At 34.9% G+C, this 19,494-nt stretch overlaps 1 protein-coding gene across 1 annotated transcript in view; it reads left to right on the forward strand.

Annotated features, from left to right (window-relative positions):
• Positions 1 to 19,494, forward strand: part of MACROD2 (mono-ADP ribosylhydrolase 2) — a 1,971,474-nt gene that overhangs the window by 79,099 nt on the left and 1,872,881 nt on the right. Inside the window, exon 3 of the mRNA XM_032351448.1 lies at positions 5,591 to 5,698. Coding sequence (XP_032207339.1) covers positions 5,591 to 5,698 — 108 coding nt within the window. The remainder of the gene's footprint in view (positions 1 to 5,590; positions 5,699 to 19,494) is intronic.

A 19,494-nucleotide genomic window follows, 5' to 3' on the forward strand; every position in this document is an offset into this window, starting at 1 on the left:
ATAGGACGTCCACTATTTTCTTTTCTTCATCATATTTAAGTCTTTCAGTATTTTCTGACATGTCAAACTATTACAAATGATAATAAAACCAATTCAAAGTTAACAAATATTATTTGTTACTATTCCTCAGAGTAGGAAGTAGAGGAACAGTTCCTTTTTTTCTTCCCAGTTACCACTTTTGAATGTCACATGACATTAACAAAGACTTTCTCTTTAACCAGACTTTAATTTGATTCCTCTAAGTCCTTTTCTTGACTAGGTCCTGTTTTTATTAGACCTGCATAGCCTGGTGTTAGCAAAAATTTTGCCAAGTCAATTTAAAGAGAATTCCCTACCCTGGATGTCTGATCACCTTTTATATCTGATCTTGGAAGCCTTGTCTTCACTGTTGATTGATTGGGGATCTGTTGGTGAGACTGACTCCAAGCCAGTGCCCTGGATGACAGTCAGTTAAAGCCTAGAAGAATCTTAAGATTCTAAGTATACTCTCAGAAGCTGACTTAGAGCCCCATGCTTCTTTGTGTGAAAGGTACTTATTGGGCTGAAGGTCTTTCTTCCTAGCTCTTTGTTTTGAGTAGTGGTTTAGTCCCGGGCTGCAAGGGTTTTTTCCTGGCTCTTTGTAGACCGCTCTGTTCCTTGTATTTGATCCTGTTCCTCTCTTGGGAATTTTTTAGTCCGTTGAAATGCCCTTCTTGAGATCCTGCTGGCTGTATGCTCTACCATCTCTGTCTAGTTCCTTTCTTGCTGGCTTGGCTTTACTAAGGATAGTTTGGAACTTTATTGGCTTCTTGGAAAACTAAAGATCTCACCAAAGTGGCTGCTCTAAGATCTCTCCCTTCCCATTGCCTCTGATTTTCCTTCCTCCTCTTCTAATCCTTGACCTTCCCTTCCACTTCCTTGGATTCTTTGGTATGTACATCAGATCTCTAACTTCAACATCCCTCTGGCCCCTCTGCAGAACTTTTCCCCTTCCAGTAAAGCTTCTCAACTCCCTGGAGTCACTTGAACTTCAGGCTCCCTGCTTCTCTTGGGGAGAAGCGGAGGGCTCTCAAAAGCAACTACTTAAGCTGAAATAAGGAAGAAGAGGTACTTGGAAGCAGACTGCATGTTTTATATACCAGGTAAGATTTGGAGACATGCTGCTTGATGTCTCCTCAGGCAGTTTCTCTCTAAAATTTCAATCCACAGACTCTATAAGATAACATATCAGAGCAAATGAAAAATCTTGAAATTCTCCCTTACAAATATTGGTAAAATGCATTAGCCCTTATATTGAACACCTTACCTTAACTTGTTCTTTTTTCCAGAAACATAATTTGGATAAAATATCAAGGGGAGCATAGACCAGAGTATACTTCTGTGTTTACCTGAATTATGGTTAAAATTTTAGAATTAAAGTGTAAGATTTTTGTTTGTATGTATGTTTGTGTGTGTGTGTGTGTGTGTGTGTATACACATACATATTACTTTTCTACTTCTGGATGGTATTACCAAATTAATCCATGAAATCCCATAAAGGAGAAGTCTATTCAAATTGGCTTAGAGGTAAATTAGAGCTTATAAAATTAAGTATTTCTAAAGCTACCAGAAACAGAAACTAACTCAAATATTTTAATGTGATTTGGATAAAACTTTGGTAAATAAGATTAGTTTAATTGTTTAATAAAACAGCTGTATCTTGGAAGTTATCATCAATAAGTATAATCAAGCATACATTTTGTTATACTAAGTTTATTAGTCAAGTAAGGTTGTGTTATATCTACTAGATATTTAAATTATAAAAATTACAAATTCAACCCAAGACCAAATGTACAAGTAAAAATGCAGTAAAAATTAATTGCCTGATATCCATGACTTCCTGTATATCACACATAGCAGTAAAAGAAAAATCCATGTATTTAACTTTTTTAGGTTTTTGCTTTTGTTTTGCTTGCCTAATGTTCATGTGCTGTAAAAATAGATAACAGGGAAATAATGTGAGGTGATAGTGAACTTTGTTCAATGTTGTAATATGTCTGCCTAAAAATAGTTTCCAAAATCTTTTTAGTACCTTTTTATCTTAAGCTTATGCTAAATTAAATTAAGTAAATCTAGATTATTTCTAAGTAAAGTACTGAAATGCTAATTAATGAGCATAATTTTTTTTTTTTGCTTTTTCCTTTTGTGTGGTAGTAAATATATTTGAGTTTGTGAATAAATAGTTCCTTTTGCCATATTGTAAAACTTGTACTATAACAATATCTCTAGAAATTGAGAGATGGTATATTCATAAAATTTGCTAGACTGCTACAGAATACTCATATGTTACAATTTATGATTGTTTACTTAGTCATCTCTGTAAAATAAAGAGTACATATAGTTAAAAATGATAATATATGTAAATGAAGCCATTCGAAGCCATTAGAAATAATAAGGGTAAAGAGAAACAACTCTGTATGCAAAGTCTAGAAAGAATGGAAGATTAAAAAATTTTTTTTATTATTATGTTCAATTAGCCAGCATATAGTACATCATTAGTTTTTGGTGTAGTGTTCAGCGATTCATTAATTGTGTGTAACACCCAGTGCTCATCATCACACATGCCTTCTTTACTACCCATTGCCAGGTTACCCCATCCCCCCACACTCCCTCCCTTCTGTAACTCTCAGTTTGGTTACCAAAGTCCAGAGTCTATCATGGTTTATCTCTCTCTCTGATTTCTTTGGAATGGAGGATGTTTGTTGTTGTTAAGGCAAAGAGTCATTTTGCCCTAAATCAAGATCACTGATTATTTCAGAATGAGGAAGAGGAAAAAATGCAAATGGATTTTTGAGAGTAGTAAAAGGTTTGGTTTGAAGAAGAGGAATTTTCTCTGTGTTCAAGCTGGCTAAGATTGAATGGATCTATTTATTAAGGGTTTTTTTGTTGTTGTTGTTTTCTTTTTAATGAGCCCAATGATATACTGATGGAAAACTAGAGTTGGGTTTTCTCTCTGAAAACGATGACGTTTTCTTGGATTATTGCTCTGTTCTTAATAAGAGATTGTAAGGCATTTTCTTTACCTTTAAAGTAATCTGCCTAGGAAACAAAGATTCTGTGTCTTATCAAAATAATTTCCTGTGCTTTGTGTTGTCTTTATTATATTTGTTTGTGAGAATCTAAGTATTTTTTCATGAGGATCTACGATCCTATTTAATCAAGAGTTCAAATCTTTTAACATTTTTTTACAACTTCCCATAATGAAGTCCAAAATGCAATCCTAACTTTAAACTGAAATTGACATTTCCTAGACAGCCCCTGAAAAATCTGAAAGGATTTGTTCTTTCACCTTGTAAAAAAGAAATGTTAAATAATTTGTGTTTTTTTTTGATATTTTATTATTTTGTTTTTTAAAGGATTTTATTTATTTATTTGACAGAGAGAGATACAGTGAGAGAGGGAATACAACCCTGGGGAGTGGGAGAGGGAGAAGCAAGCTTCCCATGGAGCAGGGACCCTGATGTGGGACTCAATCCCAGGATGCTAGAATCATGACCTGAGCTGAAGGCAGCCACTTAACTCAGAGCCACCCAGGTGCCCCTGGGCAAATATTTTGATATTTAAATTGTATGGGAGACATTGTTAAGTAAGAAGTGATGCTTAGAAATAAGTCAATCAGAGAAAGACAGTTATCACATGATCTCTCTGATATGAGGAATTTGAGAGGCAGGGTTGCGGGGGAGTTGTGGAGGGTAGGGAGGAAAAAAATAAACAAGATGGGGCCAGGGAGGGAGACAAACCGTAAGAGACTCCTAATCTTAGGAAACAAACTGAGGGTTGCTGGTAGGTGGGGTGGGAGGGATGAGTGGCTGGGTTATGGATATTGGGGAAGGTATGTGCTATGGTGAGTGCTGTGAATTGTGTAGGAATGATGATTCACAGACCTGTACCCCTGAAGCAAATAATACATTATATGTTAATTTAAAAAAATAAATATTTTAGAGCCAAAAAAAAAAAAGGAAAGAAGTGATGCTTAAGCTTCCCTAGGTTATATTTGTGAAAATATAGATATTTAAGAAATTATATGAAGTTTATATAAATTTGCCAGTACCCTTTTGTCTGTGATAAGTCCTAGTATAATATTATCAGTTACAATTCCAGTTATTTAAACACTGTATGTTGTAGAAATAACCAAATTCCCTCATCAGTAGCATTATTTTAATAATGAACTCTTCAGATCTTTAATCATGTAAAAAAGTCTTTTATCATTCACAGATAACTTTTATTTTACTCTGACTCTTCCTTGAAAGTTCTTGAAGTCACAGGCAAAAGTGCTTCCTCTTCAACAAAATGTAACCATCTCAGACCATGGAAAGGGCTATGACAGGTCCTCTGGGCTATAGGCTTGTGAAGCACTAGTGTTTAAATAACTTTGAGACCATACTACTGGATTGAATAAGGAATTCCAGCACTAATGGAGAAAAAGCTGACTGGTTTGAAAAACTGCTAACTCAGGATCGAGCTGAACAAGAAATTACTTACATAAAAAAAAAAAAGGGTGAATATATTTGTAAGAAGTATTCAGTAGAACAGAATAGAGAATTTAGAAATAGATCTCAGCTTTCCTAGAGGTATATTGAAAAGCTTTTTATGTATAGTAAATGTATTTTAAAACATTGATGTTATACAGCTTTACCTAATGTCTTAATGTTACTACCCGTTAAAAATGAATGAAACTCAAATTTTAGTATTGCCATAAAACATTGACAAATCTGTCAAGTTGTAGAATGTGATGTTTTTGCTTGTTTTCAATATACAAGCCTGCTGGTTGTTGTGTGCTGGGCAGAGCTTTTTCCCTTTTAAATCTAGCAGTGCCCTCTTGAGTGAAAGGCTGCTACAGTTTGATAAGAAAAGCATCTTCACCCATTCAAATATATTTTTCTAAGATTTTATTTATTTATTTGACAGAGAAAGAGAGATAGAGCACAGTAGGGGGAGTGGTAGGCAGAGAGAGAGGGAGAAGCAGGCTCTCCATTGAGCCGGGAGCCTGATGTGGGGCTCCATCTCAGGACCCTGGGATCATGACTCAAATGAAAGCAACCTCTTAACTGACTGAGCCACCCAGGTGCCCCACCCATTCAAATATTCTTGATCCATCCCATTCTGAGGGACATTTCTTACTTAGAATTAGGACATTTGTTACTTAGAAGTAGCAGAGAGCTGAACCTACATGTTTTTGTTCTGAGTGAACATTCTTTTCAAGGATGACTTTAGCTAACTAGAACAAACTAGAAATAAGCTTGTTCACTGTAAAAATTTATTTTGTTGTGGTGGTGGTGCATCTTTTATTTATTTTATTTTAAATTTCGTGTTTTCATAATAATAACATTGAATTTTTGTTGACCAATGTAACATGTCTAAATTTATTGAATGCCTATTATATAAGTGATACTGCATTTGTATTGAGGAATATATAACAAATAGAGAATAAGCCACAGCCCTGGTACTTACACATTTATTTCCACTTGTCTAGTATATCAGATTATGAACCATATTGGCTTTTGAATCAAAATTGTTTTTATTAAGTAAATTAAAACTATTACTATTGATATATATTCCTTTTTTATTACAGAAGAAAATACTCAGGAAACATCACAGGTGAAGAAAAGCTTGAGTGAAAAAGTTTCTCTCTATAGAGGTGACATCACATTGCTAGAGGTAGATGCTATAGTCAACGCGGGTGAGTACTTGATTTTTTGTGTTTGATGTATTTGTTATACGAGTATTATTTTAAAATATTTTTCATAAACAGGAATATAAGTATTTTATGAAAAGATGTCCTTCCTGGTGTCGAAATATCTTATGTACTTCCCTCTGGATTAAAAACACTGAGGACCAGTTTATGTATGTGCTACAGTTAATTTGCTAACTCATGGTATCCATGCTAAATTGAGACTATGGTACAGGAACACTGGAAGAGTGGTAGATTGTTGCAGAAAGTTCTGCTGAGAAAACTTTAGAAGCTCTATTACTGTTGATTTCATGCTTGAGTTAATAATTGTCCAGCATAAAAACAAATTAAGGTTTTTCCTTCTTTTGAAGAGGTTGTAAAGAGATGATTGAACACCAGAAAAAAGTAAAATAGAAAGTAATTGTTTCTGCGATTTCCAAATCACAGTTGTTTGGTTGTTACTTTTCATGTTTGATATGGAATGCTTTAATTATTTTAATAACCAATTTTTATGTTTGAACATTGGGGAAATTAACTGTTTTTTATAGTAGTATCTCCTATATATTTTATTTTGTGGCTGTATATCAAGAAATGCATAGTAGTTGTGAGTCTTTAAAAATAAATGTCAATAATAAGAGGATATTTAATGACTTTGTGTTTTACAAAGGTATGCTTTTTTCAGGTTGAAAATGCCAAATAAAAACTAATTTGGACGTAGGTAAGGAGAGGCTTTATTCAAAAAGATGATTACAGTAAGGAGAAGTGTAATAGGCAGAGGAAGAATATTGCAAAAGGAAGAACCACTTCTGTCATGAGATCTATAAGCATCTCAAAGACCAAGCAGAAAGAGGCTTTTCTTTCATAGGAAGGAGTAAACCATCAGTCGTGGAACACTGAAAAAATAAGATAAAATTATTTTAAAAAGGAGTAAATAGGATAAAAAGAATGGGGGTAGGGTACTAGGATGAGTTGGTGGCAAGATTGGAGAGCTGATCAGAGAATATTCTTCCCTGAAGTCAGCTGATTCTTGGGAGATGTGGTTCAAGAGGAGTTGTTCACTTTGCATTGCTTACGGGTGGGTCAAAGTCCACAGACTTGAACGAGGGAAAAAAGCCTGACTGAAGTTTGGTCAACTACAGTTAATAGCCATTGACCGGCCAGAATGGTCAATGGGGACAGACAGTTCAGTTAATCATTTATGAGTGAAAGAATGGGAATTTGGAGGATCTGTTTCTTGGTCTTGTCATAGGTTACAGGAAGCCATCCACAAGGTTTATTTGTCATATGGGCATGAGTAGTTCTTTGCTGTAAGCTGTTTCCTGAAACACAGAAGGGTGAGGGGTAATTTTTTGGCAGTCCCTGTTTTCTAGAAGTACAGGATTTATGTAAAGTTCAACGTTGTCGCAAGGTTCCCTTTGGTGATGAAAAAATTCACACAGGATAGTAGGAACATGCCTTGGTGGGTGAACAGAGGGGTCTCATGGAAGACTGGAACATTAATATAGCATCGTTTTGGCAATCCCACAGGAAGTTGGGAAGCTTGTTATTCCTGTGGAATTGGCTATCAGTTGCTTTGTACTGTATTTGCTTTGCTATACTCAGAGCTGTTTTTCTCTTTCTCTTCTTCTGACGCCTCTGTAATTCCTTTCTCATCTGTTACCTCTCTAAAATACAAAACTCTTCAAGAGAGGGGCTATGTCTTGGTTATTTAATCTCTACCCAATATGAATCATTTCTTTTGGACAGAATTATGTCCTCGTATCACCTCTTAGGCTGTAAGTCTCTCTCCCTTGTAGCTAGTCCCTGTGGACTGTTCATTAGTGGCCCTGGGTATCAAGCTGGTTTTCTCTGACCTGTGGGACCTCTGGAAAAGACTGCACTTTGAAGGGATCTCATGAACTCCCATACAGAGGTTTTATAAGATCACTATAGTAACTAAGTTATTAATGATTTGTTATGCCCTAAATTCTATAAACGTATGAGCTATAATTTCAAAAAAATTTAAAAATATATTTATATATATACACACACATATGTATATGTATATATTTATATATCAACAGCCTTCCTGTAAGTTCTTGTAATTTCTAGCTTTTGATTCTAGTTCTGCTCTGTGGGATACAATTAATGACCCATATTTCCTTCTTAAATGCCTGAAGACCTCTCTCTTGAGTTTTGTCTTTCTTGTTATTAACGTAACACTGAATAGGCCATCTTAGCACACTTAATAATAGCAGTAATTATGGTTTTTCTTGGGTTTTGCTAATTGTATACCTGTGTATCTCCCCCTTACGGCTACAGACTGGTGTCTTTTCCATCTTCTGTGTTAACTTCCAAAGCAATGTCATGCCATTATGTTCTTAATAAATGCTTGATACTGTGTATGTGTTAGATTGAACTATATGTAATTGAACCATATGCTCCAAAGCACCTCTAACCAGTAGCACACACTCAACATTGAGGACTTGACATAGTGAATCAGTGTGGCCCTGATTTTAAAAATGATTTATTTGATCAATAATTACAATATTTATGGGATAATTTTTATTGAAACAGAATAAAATGGTGCTAAGCAGGAGAATGCAACTAATGGGAAAACATCCCATCACTATTTTGATTCTTGTCCTTGCCTGTATGTGTAATTTTTTCATAGCTGCCACATAGTATACAAGGGTTTGATAAATTAATATGAAGGCAGGCAGCAACTTTCACTCACTCCCAGAAACCATTTGGCAACTTTAGTCACCTGTCTGGCTGAGATTATATTACAATTTGGACATGTTCTACATCTCACAAGGACAACCTCATCAGGAAGTTCCTCTGTATATGGAAGAAAGATGCCAAATATACAGTGTAATGACTCTGTTTACAGCTTTCTGCTGTGCAGTTTGTTTGCCTGGTATGTAAGAAGAGGAACAGCTGTTAATCTTTCAAGTGAACAAGGCAACATGGCAGGAGATTCCAGAGCTGCCTCTGGTGAGAGGAGAATGAGAGGCAATGCCCCCAGTCATGGTGCCAAAGCAGCCCAGACATCACTTTCTATCAAACTTCCAACATTCTCTTTCCATGCATACGTTAATATTAGTACATTGGAACAGCTAGGCTTACCTGCCATAAATAAAATGATTTAATAGTTAAAGTTTTTCCTAATAAAATACTTTTCGACTTGCTTGGGTTTCTTTAAATGTGACCTAGGATAAGCCTTCTGTGTAATTTTTATACTTCTTCATAAGAAATAATATGTATTTGGTATATTTAATAAAACAGATTTTATTGGCAGTAGGGTGTATAGGGCAGTAACACAAGTTTTAGAGTTAGGCAGACCCAGATTCAAATTCAGGTTCTCATACCTGGGGCCATTTTTTGTTTAAACTTTTTGTTTGTTTGTTTAAACTTTCTATGTTGAAATAATTATAGGAAATTGCAAAGACAGTACAAAGAGTCCTATGTATCTTTCACCTTCACCTGTGTAAGCACCCCCCAATGGTGACATCATACAATATACAATATCAAAACCAGGAAACTGACATTGGTCTATTATTATTAACTAGATTGTAGACCTTATTCCATTTTCACCATTTTTTAACCTGCATTTGTATGTGTTTGTGTCTATAGTTCTCTGCAGCTTTACCCCATGTACAGATGCATGGCTATCACCATAATCATGATACAGAACTGTTTGATTTTCCTGAAAAGAACTCTCTTTGCAGTGGCACCCGCCTCTTTGCCCTCCTCTCCTTGCACCCCTACCATTCTTCATCTCTATAGTTTTGTCATTTTTAACAATGTTACATCAGTGTACTCATACAGCATGTAGCCTTTTGAGATTGATGTTTTTCACTAAACATAAGGCCCTTGAGGTCCATTCAGATTGTTGCATCTATCAGGAGTTCATTCCTTTTTATTGCTGAATAGTAGTCCCTTGCATGGATATACCAAAGTTTGTCCAACCATCCACACACTGAAGGACCTCTGGGTTCTCTTCAGAATTTTGAAATAACCAATAGAGTTGCTATAAAAATTCATGTACAGGTTTTTGTATGTAACAGTATATAGGATGATCTGTTTACTGTGACTAGGTCATTGTATAAATTTGTATTAAGCCTGTTGGTCAAAGCATTTTGGTTTTTGCTAGAGTTTGGAGGAGAATACATTCATCTAATTTATGGTTCAGTATTTTATCATTAGAGACCATTTTACTTGTACCATAATTACAGAAATATTTTGTTGGTGATATAATTGTTATTCGTTTGTGGACTGCAGGCAAAATAATGAAAAAGTTGGTTAACTCTCCAACTCTTTGGGCAAAGATTCAGTTTGCCATAAATAGGGTTATTTAAAATGGAAAATGCAGAAGGTTCGTTTGTTTATTTTAGTTCTTCCTGTCCCTATCCCAGCATGTGAAGGAGAGGTACATTTACATTGTAGTTAATCATGGAGGGTTGGAGTCAGAGCAATCATTATTTTAAATGTGTCTCTTTGACTTCCTGACCAACTGACCTCCAGTAAGTTTTTTTGAGCCTTAGTTTGTTCATTGGTAAAATGAAGATAATAATAGGGCCTGCTTCTCAGGGCTGTTGTGAAAATAAAAAGAGATAATGTATACAAAGCATTTCACATAATAGTGCCTAGAATATAGACACACTCAGTAAATGGTAGCAGAATTACACTGCTTAGTTACAAATCAGAGAACTGATTTTTTCCTATTAAGGTCACAAGGTAACTGTGCATGTTTTTCAAGTCTTATGCACAGATATTACCTATTAAATGAATTTGTCCTATGTGTTTGCAACTTTAGCCCTTATACTGTTTACTTAAATTTTGTCCAAGAAAAGTTGTCCAATTGTGAGGCTCTATGTTAAATGCCAAGTTTCTATAATATTTTTGGTAATTTTTATGAGCTAATGGCCCAGAAGAACTGTTTTAGTTTTCTTTAGTGATATGTTTTTACTGTATTAATTGTGAATGTCATAATTGTGTCAAAAATTGAGATAATGACCTAATTGGATAGCCAATAATTTAATATCTAGGTATAATTTAATTGAAAGAAAAGTTGCTATAGAATATGTGAATATCTTCATAGGTAAATCAGGTACTGGGACTGCATATGATGGAAGAAATTTTACTTTATAGAGGTTTCCTTAAACATTCATCTCCAGTTACTTAAAATTAATGTTATATATTCATTTGGTAAAACCTAAATAAGAGATATTTGAAATTAGATTCCAAATCACTGAGAAAATAGATTCATTTACCCTCAGAAATATTTTAGGACAATTGACAGCAACTGCTTGATTCAATATAAATTTCATCTCTACTAGAGAAGCACTTAAGTTTTATTCCTTATTGAATTTCGGTATTCTATGTTTTTCTTTTAACATTTTGTTGGGCAGTAATAGACATAAACACACACATACATGTATAGCCCAATGAAACTCCATCCAGATAAAAAAGCAGAACATTATTGGTACTTTAAAAGAGCCCTTAGTACCCTAATATTTTGTAGTGAATACTAGTATATTTTGTAGTGAATACTAGTATATTTTTTGTCCTGGCTTCTAGTAGTATAGGTTAGTTTTATCTTTTTTTGTATTTTATATGAATGGAACCATATGATATATATTCTTCAATATTTGGCTCTTTTGGCTCACCATTATGAATGTAAAATTCATCTTGTTATATAATATTTCATTTTGTGAATATGCCATAATTTATCTGTCCAGGCTACTATTGATGAGCATTTCAGTAAATTTCAGTTTGGGATTATTAGTACTTTAGTGAACATTCTAACTTATTTTTGTGTGTATGCGTGTATTTTTGTGAATAAATATCTGTATATAGGCAAAGGGGAAACAATTACTGTACATCACCCACTCCCTTCACTTCCCCTTCTATCTATGCTAGAAACTGCTGAAAAGTTTCAAAATCACCACTGTGGATAGCCATCATTCAGCTAACCTTGGAGATATGTTTGAATAGATGAGTGTGGGAAGAACCATTTTTTGAGATGTATTCTCAATAGTGGTTGCAGGTTTAAGTGTGAGCTTCCAGCTATAAGGGTCACAGTGTGTTCCCTTTATGTCATGTGAGGATAGAGAGAAAATAGGATTTCTGAGGTATACTGAGAAAAAGAGATTTAAATAAATCTAACAACCATCACCATTCCTAAACAGGAAGATGTAGTATGTTAAAGATGTCAGAACTCCTGGAATAACCTAAATTTCTAATCAAAATTCCATTGATATTTTTGGGATTTTGTTTTGATAGTAATTTTGTTTTTTGTTTTGTTTTTGAAATTGTTGAAATCATTCTAAAATTTATCTGATAGAATAAAAGAATGAGATTTGCCCAGAAATACCTAAAAAGGGAGAAGAATGCAGGTTGGGGGAAGAGTCACACAATCCCAAATTAAAGTACATATGTGAAAGCTGTAATAATTAAAAAAATGTACATCACTATCTCACACCTTTCATGAATATAAATTCTGTATGGAGTTTAATATAGATTAAAGAAACCATTTAAAAGGCAGAAGAAAACATAAGGAGCTATGTGTCTTACCTTTGGTGGGAAAAACCATTCTGAATTCAATCGAAAGAAAGAAACCAATAGGAAAAATACTGAAGAATTTGACAACATAAATATTCTTGAATGTTTCAAGAGAAAGTCGTGCCATAAAAATACTTGAAAAGTAAATGTCAAATTGGAAAGGAATATTAGCAACATATATGACAAAAGTTTACTCTTGTTATAATAATAATAATAATAATAATCTTTCTCAATTAAAAAATTAATCTTTCTCAATTAATCTTTCTCAATTAAAAAAAGACAAATGTCTAATGGATAACCTGGTTAGGAATATGAGCATGAAAGTCCTGGGATCAGGCCTTGTGTTGTCTGCTTGTCTTTCTCCCTCTGTTCTTGCTCTTTCTCTAAAATAAAGAAATAAAATGTATATATTTTTTAAGATTTATTTGACAGACAGAGACCACAAGTAGGCAGAGAGGCAGGCAGAGAGAGAGAGGGGGGAAGCAGGCTCCTTGCTGAGCAGAGAGCCCGATGCGGGGCTCGATCCCAGGACCCCGAGATCATGACCTGAGCTGAAGGCAGACGCTGTAAACCACTGAGCCACCCAGGCGCCCCAAGAAATAAAATCTTTAAAAAAGTTAAAATTTTAAAAAACATGGAGGGGTACCTGGGCTGCTCAGTCGTTAAGCATCTGCCTTCTGCTCAGGTCATGATCCCAGGGTCCTGGAATTGAGCCCTGCATCGGGCTTTCTGCTCGGCGGGGAGCCTGCTTCCCCCTCTCTCTGCCTGCCTCTCTGCCTATTTGTGATCTGTCTGCCAAATAAATAAAAATCTTTAAAAAAATAAATAGAAATAAATAAAAATTTAAAAAGTAAAATGACATAAAAATGATCTTAATACTTAAAAAAACAAAAAAATTGAGCAGTAGTTTGTAAAATTCAAAATACATCTACAAATTGAAAGAATCTGAAGCATAAAACTAAAATGAAAAAAATACATTTTATCCTTCTTTATATATTATATTTCACTGTTTAAAATATTACAGTATATTCCTTTTGTAATCAGCCCCAACAAAATCTTTAATAGTATGTTTTTAAAATCCAGTTGACCAGTAGGTGTGACAAACAAACTGTACACTTCCCTAAGTGCCCTGAAGAATTCAACGAGGGAAAAAAACATCTCAAATCATGAAACAAATGCCCAAGCAGCCACTGCCACTTTCTGAATTTTTTTTGTAATTTTAGTCTCTCAGGTCCTTTGAGGACTATGTTACTATTTAATATCTAGGGTTATTCTGCTAAAAGGTTCAAAAATAGATGAAACTCAAAGGATGAAACTCAGAGGCTTTAACCCACTGAGCTACCCAGGTGCCCCATTTTGTGTCATTTTAAATAGCTGCATTATTTTAATATATTATACAATTATATATAATATATATTTTATTATATACACCTGAATATTTATTTAACTACTCTCTCAATGTAGGAAATTTAGATTACTTTCAAGTTTTTTACTGTTATAAACAGGCTGAGACAAACATCCTAGTAGATAAATCTTTGTAAAAATCTTTGATTACTTCCTTGGAGTAAAGTCTTTGAAGTGAAATAATGGGAGTATGAAAGTTTTTTTTTTTTTTTAATTAACCTTTTTGGGGGTATGTAAGTTTTTATACTTGGATGTATGTAACCAAATAGCTCTGAGAGGTTAAATGAGTTTATATCTCTCAAGTATGGGTATGAATTTTTAAAAAACTGTGCCTCAGAATTGTATTTCATTGTTTTAATTTCCATTTCTTTGAAGAAAAGGACTGTAGTTTTTGAAAAGAAAGCAGGATTTTACCTATACAATTTTATTGGCACTGAGAAGGTAACTTACTGGTGGTGGTCAGGAGACATTGGTTGAGGTTGGTTGGTCAGAGGCCTGATGAGTAGAGTACTGAGTGTTTCTCAAATGAGATACCCAATAGCTTAAGGTCCGTGCCACTGCTTCTCTTCCAGAAATTCAAGATGGTAGGGTCAGAGATAGGCACTAAAAGTCCTTAAAATAAAAGAGGAACACTTTATTTCACTTTCAGAGTAAGTAGTACCTAGCATCTTTTTTTTAAGGATTTTTTTTTTTTTAGATTTTATATATTTATTTGACCGACAGAGATCACAAGTAGGCAGAGAGGCAGGCAGAGAGAGAGGAGGAAGCAGGTTCCCCGCCGAGCAGAGAACCCCATGTGGGGCTCTATGCCAGGACCCTGGGACCATGACCTGAGCCGAAGGCAGAGGCTGAGCCACCCAGGCGCCCCAGTACCTAGCATCTTGCATAGCACTTGACACTGCGGATGTTTTATGGTATGGTCACCAAGTATAGTTTCTCTGAAAATGGAGCCTTTATTCTAGACAAGAAAATATCAGAGCCTACCCCTGCGGCTAGAATGTGTGGAATTTCAGAGGTGCCATTTAAGCTGGAATACTCCTGTTTTGTAAAGAGGGTCTTGACCTTTGCAGAAAAGATCTGCGGCTTCAGAAGCTGGACTAAACTGTCTCAATGCTACTTTCCATGTGGATTGAGCCAATTGAACTGAGACTGTGGGGGATGGATGGAACCAGTCCCCTCGGAGCATAAACAGCTGTGCCTACATTAGAAGAAGGGGCATGGGGAAGTGGATTCTAATTCAGTAGCTAACAATAAATACAATTACCCTCTGCCATAGTTCAATTCTTATAATTTCATGACTTGTCAGAAATTGGTTATAGTTAAATATAAGTAAGGGCTGAACTTTATAATGGTGCTAAATTACATTTCATAAGGCCTAGGCGCTATCTAATGCTCTTATACAACTTTATTTGGAATTCTCCATGTTCTTTTTGTTTTTGAAATTATACAGTAAAATTTAAATGTTTTTGGTGTATACTCTATTAATTTTAACTAAAGGAAATATATATTTTGTTATATATACATGTTGGCCCAATTTCTAAAAATTACTTCTTTGTGACTTTTGGGGAGTTTCTATTTATGGGTTCAAAAGCATCTAAATGATATTCATTCTGTTCTTTTGTCTCAGTGCAGTTGTAATCATTTGGCTATTAATTTAATTTTTTTTCAAGTAAGGTCTTCTTTATATGTGTAGGGAAAGGGAAAAGTGACATTGATTTCTAATTCCAATCATTAATTCACATAAAATTAGGCTACATAAGTAATACTGGAGAAAATTAGCTTATCAGTAGAAACTAGACATCCTCATATTTGAATGAAATTTAAATCTATTAAACTTCAGTTTCAGAGAACTTAATGATTTTTATTTACTTTGAATTTAGTGAATAGTCCCTTTATGAAATTAATTCTATATACTTAAAAAGGAAAAAGGCAATGGTGGTAATTGAGTAGGAAGAATAATCTTATTTATAGCTCAGATTTTGTGCATTTTGATTGACAAGTGGTTTATTAAACTTGGGTGTAATATAAAGGAAGATTTTGGCCATTTTGATAAGAAAGAAAGGTTGAGAATATTTTTCAACATTCTTAGCTGGTTTAGCTTTCTCGTTAGAGAAACAGCCAATGTTTGCTTTAAAATAAGGACAAAGATAAATATTTTATTTTGGCATTTTATCAGCTGCTTTTTCACTATTCCTTTCACTTTTGAAGAAACAGATTTATGGCATGAAGTTTCCCAGGCTTCTTTTGACCTTGAGATACAATCTGATTTACTTTGTTAAGTTTTAATTTTATGACACATCACATCTCTGTTGTATCTAAAATTAAACTTTGGGATAAAGGTATATTTTTCCACATTGGGTTTGTGAACAGAATAAATTATGAGAGAATTATGTTTAAATAAATGTGTAAGTAAAGGAATGTTGACTAGGCTAGCTACACCTCCCCACATAAACAGCTTGTTAATGTGCAATCAGTCACTAGAGTTGCCATGAACTTGGAGCTTAATGAACAGGTGGAGAAAGAGGATGAATCCCAATCCAAAATGGATCTGACAGTTTATCAGGCAATTTCACTGATCGCTAATCCATTTTGCTTGGCAACTTAATTTATCACACAGTTAGAATTTTCATCCCATGGGTTTCCAAGTGGAAATTAATTCAGAAACATGTCCAGTCCATGGGGTTTAAGAGACCTGCATAAGCTTTGTGAGGACATTTAGAAATAAATTATTTTAAGTGCATAAAATAGGTTTTCTCTTATGATTCCAGTTGTGTTTAAGTCCTCCTTAAAATGTGTAGATGGTGCTACCATTTAATAGTATATCATGACAGTTAATTAAGGTTTATTTGTTTATGTAAGAAAATTCTAGGTTAAATGGACAAATTGTTAACTTTAATTTATTGGTGAAATAATTAATAAAAGTGTTAAATAATCCTGTGAATGTAATTCTGTCTTTACATATATAAAAATTACTGATCTTAATGGGTTTGAAAGCATCCATAGCAAGAAATAATGAGCAAAAGAAATTATTTCTTTAAGGCTCACATCTTCTGGATACTTATACATTCTCTAATTAGATTAATTTATGGCTTTTTATTTAAAAATACCTATTAAAACAATATTCTTTCAGGAAGGGAAAGAATGCAACCTGGGTCTCATTGGTCATACTCTGACTCTGCTTAGGATTTGCAAGGATAAGCCTCATTAATTGGACTTGGCTTAGGACCTGGCTATGGTTTAAAATATCCTCAAAGTCAGAAACACATTTTGTTCACTTTTTGAAAACTTGATTTATAGTGGATAGAAAGTTAAATTGAATATTGATCCTTGAAAAGCAAATGTGTCCTGTAAAAATGACGAAACAAAGAACAGAATAAAAGTTGATAGAGTGATTGATTGTCCACAGCCTGGGGACAGGAGCCGCCTCCTCGGATGTCATCTTCTCTAGGCATCTCTAGCTCTGATAAGGTGATGGGGATGAAGTGTTAGAGGAGATTAGTTGCACACTGGCATGAACTGTTACATTTTATAAGAAGATTGAGGAAGACTGGTAACAAATCATTTCTAAGAAGGAATTTGAGGAATGAGGAATAGAACACAAGATCAATAAAATCTATGATATAACTCTAGGAGGGGACACCAGGGAATTCCTTATAATTTCTCAAGCCGTGTAGCACATTCAAAAAGAATTTAAGTCAGTGAAAAATAATTGGGATGACAGAAAACCTCAAACTGGCATAATGCTGTCATTGATTGGATGTGTCAGGCAAATTGTGGCTATCATTCTTGTGACCAGGCTGATTAAAGTAATATCTTCATAATCTAGAGGGGCTCAGTGTTGAATCATCCTGGCACCTTTCCCAAATCCCCTTGAGGAGTCTTTGGCATTTTTCCCTGGAACATATTGCAGACCTGTGCCTTGTAATTGTAGAAACTGGACTTTCATTTTTAAAGTTAGGAGAAAATGGTCATTGAGTCCAGTATTAGTTTGGGGGAATCAAACCAAAATAAAAAAAAAATCTTCAGGGCATTGTTTGACTTTATTCTTCTTTCTTATTAGACTAAAGATTGCAGTAAACTCTCGTGGGCATCAGAATCACCCAGAAGCTTGTTTAAATGCTGTCTCCCAGCCTCTAGTACCCCAGGATTCAGATTCAGTGGGTCTGGGAGGTGCCCTTGGAATCTCCAATTAATAGGAATCCTGCTGTAGAGGTTCTTTTGGGAATCATTTCCATAAATGATGGGGCTTAGAGCAGGCCAAGAAAAGAAAGGTCCATGCACTTGCTCTCTGGTACTCTTTTTTTAGACATTTTTGAAATCTTTCTTCAGTGCTATCACAGATATGTGTTGGAAAGAGCTGTATCTCCCTCCATTCTCTTAAAGCAGTTGTGCTTTAATATTTACCTTTTCCTTCTCTTCCTGTCCCTTTCCTCCTTATTTTCCTCTTACTGTATCCTTTTCTCCTTTCCTTCCTTCTTTCTAATGCATATTGTGTTAAATTTGTGCCTAATTTTCTGCCAGACATTGGGATGATAGTCTTTGTTCTAAAGGACCTTATATTGTCCAGGAGGATGTATATGTACTATATAATGCAGGACTAATGACAAGTGGCATTGAAGAAATATGAGTCAAATGCCGGGGAAGGAGTCATTATTGTGAGTGTGGGTGTTAGTAAAGACTTTATAGGTATGATGGTAAAGCATTGAGGAGAATAACATTTTAGTAGGCATAAGGATAAGAAATTGCATGAAAAAAGACCCCAGACATGAGAAAGTCTGGCCTGTTGAAGAAATGGTACATTGGTTTAAGGTTTGTTTGTGGCCCTGTGGAAATATCACTGGACAAGGAGTAAGGAGACTGGGTTTCATATGTTGGTGTGGGCCTAATGAATTGAGTTGTGGTGACCTCCAGTGTGTGTCCATATTTATGTTTGTGTTACTTTATTGGCTCTAGTCTTTGGTTTATCTTTCTGCATGGCTAACTTGTCTCAAAGGAGAGTATATACTATTCCCTGTGCTGTCTTTCTGGACTATCTCTGATTAATCACCACACCAAAAACCCATCACTAAATCAGGTGGGGAAACAGCAGAATTTAGTGGTTGTGGTATGCTGAAAAACAGACTCCTCCCTCCAAAGATATCCACCTCCTAATCCCTGGAGTTTTTGAGTATTACCTTAGATGGCTGGTATAATAAAGTTAAAGATCTTGAGATTTGACTACACACATAAGAGAAGGCAATATGAAGATGGAGCTGAGAGAGATCTGAAGATGCTAGCCTTGAAGATTGGAGTGGTATGGCCATACAGAAGGAATGCTGGCAGCCACCAGAAGCTGGAAAAGGCAAAGAACTTCTCCCTGGAGTCTACAGAGGGAGGGCAGGCTTTCTGACATCTTGGTTTCTGTTCAGGAAAACTGCTTTTGGACTTCTGGTCTCCAGACTCTGAGAGGATACATGCGTATTGTTTGTAGGCCATGTAGCTTGTGGCAAATTTTTTAATAGCAACTCTAGGAAATTAATAGTTAAGAGGTTGAGTTCTGAAGTTGGAAAGATAGGGATCTTATTTTCAGTGTGATCTTAAACAGTTCCTCAGATCTAATTATAGAGGAGCTTTGAGGAGGAAATGGGCTAACGTGTGTATGTGCTTTGTATGGTACATTTTATAGATTGTTTAATAAATATTAAATATGGTGGGGATCGTGATGTTAACAGAAAGACTACAGCTTGAAAGGAGATACCTTTTGATTGAAAAACTTTTTTGGTAGCTAGTAGAAATGACCTCAGTGAAGACTCAGTTAGTTCACTGATTAGAAGTTACTGCTTTTAATTCTTCTAATAGTTGCTTTTAATTCTTAA

The sequence above is a fragment of the Mustela erminea genome, chromosome 7, assembly GCF_009829155.1.
Source record: "Mustela erminea isolate mMusErm1 chromosome 7, mMusErm1.Pri, whole genome shotgun sequence".
Taxonomy (NCBI): domain Eukaryota; kingdom Metazoa; phylum Chordata; class Mammalia; order Carnivora; family Mustelidae; genus Mustela; species Mustela erminea.